General features: G+C 36.3%; 1 protein-coding gene across 1 annotated transcript in view; it reads right to left on the bottom strand.

The window, feature by feature from the left end:
* The window catches only part of LOC134797502 (homogentisate 1,2-dioxygenase), a 28,280-nt gene extending 22,152 nt beyond the window's left edge, over window positions 1-6,128 (bottom strand). Inside the window, exons 1-3 of the mRNA XM_063769745.1 lie at window positions 6,047-6,128; window positions 5,464-5,636; window positions 4,849-4,945 (exon numbers count right to left, since the gene is read on the bottom strand). Coding sequence (XP_063625815.1) covers window positions 4,849-4,945; window positions 5,464-5,636; window positions 6,047-6,061 — 285 coding nt within the window. The 5' untranslated portion in view covers window positions 6,062-6,128. The remainder of the gene's footprint in view (window positions 1-4,848; window positions 4,946-5,463; window positions 5,637-6,046) is intronic.
* Window positions 6,129-9,071: the final 2,943 nt, after the last annotated feature.

Below are 9,071 nucleotides of genomic sequence, written 5' to 3' on the forward strand. Positions count from 1 at the left end.
ATAGCAATCATTCAATTCGCGCATTGCTTACTTCAACTATTAGGCAATTCATTAACTCTTTCAATTCGACCCCCCTTTGCACTCTCTTCAGGGATGATTTTCGACATTAAAACTATCCTACGTCCTTCCCTGGACTATCTCTATACCAAATTTCAACTCAATCGGTTCAGCGGCTTAAGCGTAAAGAGGTAACAGACGGACAGACAGACACACTTTCGCCTTTATAATTAGTATGGATAGATAAGTGACAGATAGACGGACAGACGGACGGTGGGGGCACTGTTAATATCAAATGTTTCCTGTATTTTTCTATGTTCTTCAAGCGTAATAGCATACTAATGCCCCAACTAGCAAAATAGTCGTATAAGAATTGATTTACTCAGCCTGTAATCGTATAACAGCCGAGTTACGGTTGTTGAAACACCAATATATCGTATAATAGCGGTTAACTCGACTATTTAGCAATTTTCGCTAATTAGTGCTATAATCATGTCGTATAAACGTTTATAGCACTATCTTTTAGCACTTTTATTCCACCTTTTAATAAATGCTGAGTTAGCGCTACTAAATCACTCTTATTCAGCATAATTGTTCTATTAAAATCATATAACAGCTATAGAATTGCTAATTGTCTGAATAAGGCGCTTTAATACAACTGTTACTCAATTCTCTTCTCTGTTGCTATAAAAGCTTATTAAAAGCAATCCAATAACCATTTGGCAACAATGCTGCTGTAACAGCGCGCTTATATCATAATTCGGGTAATGGGGTTCAAACCGCTGTTATAGGAGCTGAAGTGTATTTACAGGTTTTATTCAAAATGTATTCAGCTTAGAGTACTTTTAAAGAGTTTTGAACTACATTAACAGCACAAGTCAGCCATGTTGTCGTTTCAATATAGTCCGGTGGCCAACTGCATGAAACCCTACCTGATAAAAAAATAGAAAAATCCTACTCTGTAGGGGTAGCTGACTTTTAGTAGCATCAACTGCTCTTGGTCGGCCGCGGCTTAATTTGGCAAATTTTGCGCAAATGGCATAATAGTGGCACAAAAATTCATCAAAAAAAACCCCATCGTATAATAGAATTGAGGACAACAAAACAAAAGTGGTCAGCTACATCCTGTGTTGGCAGGTTCCTGTGTCCTACCGAATTTGTGGTACAACGTGACAGCTACAATTTACCTCATCGAAAAATAGAATGAAAAAAACTGATTGTAATACCTACATTAAATTTGTTGACGTATGTCTTGGTCGGTCTCACCTTAGCCTGGCAGCTTTTGCAGTCCGTCCGCATTAAAAAAAAAGTCAATGGCAGCTATCCTACCATACAAGTGACATTCTATTTTTCGATGAGGTAAATTGTAGCTCACTTGGTACCACAAATTCGGTCGGACACAGGAACCAGCCAACACAGGATGTAGCTGACCACTTTTGTTTTTTGATGAATATTTGTACCACTTTTTTGCCACTTGCGCAAAATTTGCCAAGTTAAGCCACGGCCGTCCAAGAGCAGTTGAAGCTGTTAAAAGTCAGCTACCCCTACAGAGTAGGATTTTTCTATTTTTTTATCAGGTAGGGTTTCATGCAGTCGGCCACCGGACTATAAATCCATAAACATGGCGACATCATGTGCTATAAGTGTATCAGTAAACGCAGTTACTCGACTTATAGTCGAATTAATGAGATATAAGAGAAACTAGATCGTGTAAGCAAATTTTTACTTATTTTAATTAATATTTTTTTATTGAAATTTAAGAAAATAGACGGCCCATGAATATATATGAACCAGTGCCTTTGGTTTTATCAATAAAGTATTTTTCGCGCTAGGTTTTACTGTATTACGTGTACTTACAGACAGTAAAAACTTATGTACACAATCACGGTAAAAATAAATGTCATGGATGACAGCAGTAAAAAAATACTTAAGTACCTTTTTGTTTTATTAGACACGTGAAGACGATTAGGCCTCAAACATAATAAAATAATTGTAATATAATCGCTTACCTGAGATCGTTTTTAGCACATATTAGTTGAATAAAAGCATTTACTGCACTCTTACACATTTAAAATGCCGAGTAAAAGCAATTCGGCTACTTTTACGAAACATTTTTGCTGAGAAAAAGCAGTGCGGCTGCTTTTATAGAACACTTTCACTGAGTAATAGTAAATTGCTAATGATTATAGAACAAATAGTCGAATAAAAGCACTATCGTTGCTATTAAAACACTAGAAGCGCTTTTATCCACTTTTACTCAACTCTTGCAGCATCGATTTGCTTCGTATACAGCGCTTACTCGATTTTTATAACACTTTTAGTCTGTATAAGTGCGCCTTTTCGCGTTGAGTAAACGCTTACAGGACTTTTATTCGACTGTTTTTACACCTTTTATAGCACCAAAAAGCGAAAATAAAAACGTGCTCTCAACTTTTATAGCACATAGATTTGCTAGTTGGGGCAGACATTGAAACACACAAACACATATAGCACATTTTTTTCAAGATCGCTTTTCCTTCCGCAAGACCTTCTTTCTAATGCTAAAATAAGTTTTTTGGCAAAAATTGCAGTTTTGGTACAAGCTTTTATCGCTGAATGTACTTTTCTTACGACAGACAACTAATACTCATCGTTGTTTCATCACAGAGTTCCTATGGCCACCTCCTGTCTCCATCATCAGATCAGTTCGACGGTACCATATTATTGTATTGTCATCAGAACTACATACAGCTGCCAATTTTCATGACGCTACGATCCTTGGAAGTTGGTTAAATTAGTTACCTTAGATTCCATTACATAATTACATACAGGTCGACCTAATAAAAGCTTGGTAAAAACGAACTATAGAAAGACATTAGACAGACAGACGGACAGACTGACGATATGGGTCACTGTTAATACTCGTATCGAATGTTTCCTGTATTTTTCTATGCTTTACAAGCACAATAGCATATGTATGCATAGGAGTGATTACAGAGCTTCAAGTATGCGGTAGTTACCTAATTGCTAGAATTGGTGTTAAATAAAGTTAGCACAGCAAACCGTGCTTTCGGGGCCGCCGGTAGCAGTGCGTTCTTACAACTTCAGACTGTATAATTTGGTTATTTTTGCAATTTATATAGGTACGCACATTTCGATGAGATTTTCGCAAAATGTGACAATGACACTTAATGTCTTGGTACCTAACGTCAAATTTAACAAATCATTTATTTTACTATCTATGAAATTGGTCACATCTTAAACTTAGCGCCATCTGACAAAAGTCATTGTCAATAATTGGCTGGGTAAAAAGCTACCGTAACGTCAGGGGTGCGAAACTCCTGAGATCGGCCAAACTCGGCTCCGCTCGGCTCAGCATTGCTCCGAGCAATTATTAGGGTTGGCACCACTTGACTTCCTTTTGCGTGCACGACCACAGATAAGATAATCACTTGAATTTTGACAACCCTAAATAGCCGAAAGGGATAGTGCCATATATTAGAAAGGGATAGCAAGATTCGACCCTGAACCGCTGTCAAACTTCGGTTTTGTAGGAAGTTTCCTTTCTGTACGATAGTACTATTATTTATTCTGTGGTAACGTGGTGAACGCATGTGAATTCTAAACGCAAAACGCAAACCCAAAAGGACGTAACTCCACAAAAAAGAACTACTAGGGTTATCTAGTGAACTCGGAGCAAATTAAATTGACAGCTACAAAAGTTACTTTGACTTTCGTCCTCTATTACCCTATATACTTTCTGTTTCTAGTCAGGATCGCGAGCCCTTTTCATCCTTATGGGAGAAAAAAAAAGTGTCCTAAAATTTCCATACATTTTTCAAACTTTCCGTTTTGTTACCGCCATACAAAGTATATGGGGAAATGGTAACACAATAGGAAAAAACTCTGGGACATTTTTTTATCCCATCAGGATCGAAAGAGCTCGTGATTCTGAGTAGAAATTCACTGAAAGCCACATTTGTGTAGTGGCAAAAAAGGTCAATATATATAAAAATGGCAAAAAATTAAAAAACAAACGCTCTTGAGCCGTTGGATTTCATCATAAAAAAGTCTATAATTGTGCCATTCTCAACGAAAACAGTAGTTACATACTTATTGTCGGTTGTCAATAAGGCGCTATTTGCATATAGCTTCAATTTGAAATCAACCGACAATGTGGTACCTTTTGGTTGAAAACGCCACAATATGATTTCTTAAAATCACTCGCTGCTCTAACGCCTTCCTCTTGCTTGCACAGTAATAGTCATGTTACTCGTGAAAACTGTTAGGTATATCAATAATTATTATGACATTTATGTAATAGGGTAGGTATTAAACTGTATATAAAATAAATTATTTTACATCACACTCGCTCAGTAAATGTGGAATTGCACGCAGGTTTAGCGGGAGTTATAGAAAAAGCGTTCTCCCTAGGGAGTTATGAAGTTTCTAGTGCCAAAATTAACAGTTTTTTGTCTTTATACTCAATTTTTGTATCGCAAGTGTGATGAAAAACATTGTGTGTAACTCGGGGCGTAATAATATTGCAAACTCGAGTCTATAAATCGCTCCGGCAAGCCGTCGCGATTTAACTTACTCTCGTTTGCAATATTCTACTTACGCCCCATGTTGCACAATGTACTATTACACCATGCATGAAATCAAACGTGATACGTCATGATAAAACGTATTGTCGCATTGCGTATGTTTTGTCCCTCACGGAGGCACGCGTATACCACTTCTATAGGATGCTACCTTCTATGATATTAGCAAATCGTTTTGACAGTTCTAAAAAAGTAACTAATTTGACTAGTAGGATTATGTATACTGGTACTGGCAATGTTATCATTACAACGGCTTAGAAAAAGGTACCTGATTAGGGTCAGGCTCCTGTCCGTCCCAGTTGTGGGTGAGATGTTTTGCGACATCTAGACGCTTGAAGGGTTTGTGCACTACAGATGGTCGGATCCTGAAATATAAATCGTATAGTAAAGTTAAAAGTGGGTATTGGTACAATCGAAAATAGAGATAGGAATGGTCGGCGATGGCGAGATAACTTGGACTTCTTCTTGAGAGACTGGCCAGATATAGCACCAAACGGAGAGGAGTGGAAGAGGGGGGAGGCCTTTGCCCAGCAGTGGGACACAGTGGGCTCTGAATAATAATAATAAGAAGGTACAAATGTGCAATACTTAAAACTGTATATACAATCTCCGTTAGTAAATGGGATGGGAAGGCGAGGAAAACCTAAAACAAACGTATAAACCTCAGCTTATAATTTCCAATATCAATAATAATTCCAAAATATTTAGTTTCAATTCAATAACGCCATCAAAAGTGCAATTTCTTCACTACTTAACTTCGTTGTGAAATCAAATGAAAAACTATGATAGTGCGATTTAGGATTTCAGCTTTAACGGAATAGCGCCATCCATCGTATAATTATTTATTTTAACATTGTTAACTTTAGCCTACGAGTTAGCCTACCTGTAAAACCAGGTGCGTCTGTTCTCGTTCCTCGGCGCGGTGAAGGCGGAGCCCGAGAGCTGCTCCGCGTAGAGGCCGTAAGCGCAGCGCTGCGGGGAGTTCCGCCCCGCCGGCAGGGCGCCCGGCCGCCGAGGGTCCTCCGATGAGAACTCAGAGGCGAAGCCTGACAGATACTGACAAAACAATAACAAAAATTATTGATTTTATTAAATAAATAAAAGTAGTCTAAGAAAAATGCGTGACAGCTGACATAGATAGCTTTACACGGTCCCATTATGCGGTGAGTTTGGTTGACAAAGGTTGACGTTCGACAAACCAGCGATCACAAGCCATATAAAACTATAGGGCCCGATTTTTCTTAGACTTTATTTTTTACATAATTCTTGATTTTTACATTTAAAAAACATACTTTCACAATATATTTATTCTTTTAGGGTATTATTTTAGAATAAACCTATTTCCGTCATAACCAGTATAGGTATGAGCATCATCAGGTAGGTAATAAAAAAAAAACGATAAACGGCCGCCGTTGCTTAAATACTACACACGCACAGTATTTAATTAAATGAAAAAGCAAGCTTACCTTCAACTCAGACATTTTTCTTCAAAAACAAATCCCGCGCTACACGATCCAACGCACGACACTAAGTATCCAAGTTGTTTACCAGCCGGGCTATATAATTTCTACGAGTATGCTAATACGCCCGGTTTATTGAGATAACTTAGAGCAATCTCGAAAACAACGTTGGGCTGGTAAACAGAAGATTGTAACAGCGAAATTTATATAAACACACCTCTTTGAGTTAAATTGACAAAATGATACATACCTACTTCGTAAGCGTGTTTACATAAACATGTTTCTTATCATTATATTCCCAATTTCACATTGTAGTGCCTTAAGGCCTGTCTTTCTAAAGAAGCTTATAAAGAAGCTGGTGACTAACAATTATTTACGTCTGATGGTAAGCGGTTACCGTTACCAATGGAGGCCTGCAAATCTAGGGATTCCCTTAGAAACCCGATAATTTTCGTTACAAGTACCAATATAAGCTTAAAAATAGCCCCTTGATCTAGGTATACGATCCGGTCATCTACAGATGGCCGTATTGACAGACTAACAATGGTCTGGTAACAATTGTCATGTCCAGATAATTTTAATGATGGCTAAATATACATATGTACCTGTACTCATTACCTACTTTAAAGTTCTAAAAATAACGGTCCGATGATATTGATAGTATAATAAATACTTATGGTAAAACTGGATAGATGAGAACGGGAGTTGCAATTTGTTGTGTAATATGGTGTAACAAAATTATTTGACAGTGTAAAAATTGATTTATCGGGTATCCAACAAATATTGTTGAGAAAATACCATATTTCAGAAAATCTCAAATGTTGATAACAACAATTTGAATTGTAGTTATAGATATCCTTAGAATGCAGTGGGCATTTATTTATATCTCCCAAGCAAGTTGCTATCATCAATAAGAACAGGTTTAAGTTCCTTACGACATTCATATTTAAATGAGGGAGGCGTGATTCTTACGTCGGTCAACATATCTCGGGGTATGGCAGCCGTTATATTATTTGATTGACCAAATAAAGTTAAACGTTTTAAACACTATACGGTGTTTTTTAGAAGTAAGGGTTGTATTCCACCTGTCCAATTCCTTTATCCATTATGTATTTTGTCTCACATTTTGCTTAATGAGAGAGTAAGATGTTATTGACATAGGACCAAGATATTGGATAGATGGCATACTACCCTAAGATAAAAAGTTAAAGCTGTTGCCGATCCGGGCACATGTCACTAACATACTTGTATACTGCCTAACTCGTAACCGTTCTTTTTACCGTAGTCGGGTCAGATTTAGTATTTCATACTTCTATGTTGTTTTCAATGAGAATCCCCCATGTCACAATGTTCACAAGGTTTCTTGATGCTTGATTATTGGACCTGTACCACTGAGTTGTGATACTTCCTTCATGCTTTATATAAGGGTCTCAAATCATGATCGAACGTGAAAAATGCTTTGATATGAGCGAGAAATAACAGACAAAATACTTTCGCAAAGATATTTATTTCGTTTATATGAACAAATGTTAAGCGATCCGAATGTTCTTGTATTCGAGTACAATTCATGACAGTTTAATGAGCTATACTACAATGGTGAAGAATGATTCTCCAACTACTATATACAAACAAATACATAAACAAGCAAGAAGTTTACACAGGCAAGAGTTAGGCGCTTTTCCTAAATGACATTACAGTCAGCAGCAACGCTTCCTAATTGGATGAAAGCGCGGCGAGGCGCACCCCCGCATCTTAGCCAATCAGGTAGCAGTATTGATGACGCAACGATTCCTTATTGGCAAGTCAGGTAGGGCCTTAAGTAGTTGAAGATTCATTAGCGATTACAGGATTTGATACAGAAATGATTTTACAATTTCAATAGTAAATTTCAAAATTGTAACTACTTTACTTATAGCATGACTTTAATATTATTATTGTTCGTATTAATACTTTATAGCTACCAATTTGCGAGACTGACAACGTAGAGGTCTGACCAAAATGTCGCGTTTGCCTTTTTTTTACTAACTTGACAATTTTTTTCTGACAATGACAAGTCGGAAAACACACGTAGAAATGCTAAAATGTGGCAGGCTTTCAATGATTGGCCGTTTTAATCTTATCTTACAGCAGTGGTTACTTTCCCATTAAAATAGAAAAGTAGGCCAATCATGACACTTTCAAGGCCAAACAACTGTCTTTCATCAACCCAAAAATTTACAGTGTCAGATGAAAATTGTCAAGTTGTTCAAGTAGGGTAAGTAATGGTTTTAGAATATATCTTGTACCAATTAGGACAGACCTTTAAGTTAAAGTTTCAAGTGTGTTCATACAATCACACCAAAGGAAGATATTGTCATAAATATACTTAATTTTAATTCATTTCTACAAATCAAGCAAAAATATTTGGACAAAAACATCGCGTGCTAATATAGCAATAAATAACATTCATCGAATGAACAATACATTACCATAATAATGAGGCTAAAACATCGATCTTAATATTAAAATATTATGCATTAACAATGAAACTTAATAGTGAACAACACAAATCACAGTTACGTAAGTGGAAAGCGCATACATACAAACACAATAAGCGCTTCACTTCAATTATTATATTTATAAAAGTATTTTTATATCATTAAAACATACAAAAATTAAAACTAGACCAATAATAAAAAACATACAATTAATATTTTGTTCCTGTAATGAACTAAACAATGACTACAAAAATATAACTTAATTCATAAGAAAATTGATTCTTCAAATAAATGTATTGGATAATATTATAATAATATCTTTTGATTCACTATTAGAACCTACCCTACGTACATTAATATCACACGGCCTTACAGTGGCCTTATACATACACGTACTGATATCATACATTGATATTTGGTAACATTGGAAATAGCAAAGACAACCACTTGGGATAATGTTCTAGATCTAGACTGTTGATTTTTACTTGTGCCATTTTGGTAAACAAGATTCTAACCTCAAATTATAACTTTGAAAAATAATCTAATGCCAGAAT

The sequence above is a fragment of the Cydia splendana genome, chromosome 15, assembly GCF_910591565.1.
Source record: "Cydia splendana chromosome 15, ilCydSple1.2, whole genome shotgun sequence".
Taxonomy (NCBI): domain Eukaryota; kingdom Metazoa; phylum Arthropoda; class Insecta; order Lepidoptera; family Tortricidae; genus Cydia; species Cydia splendana.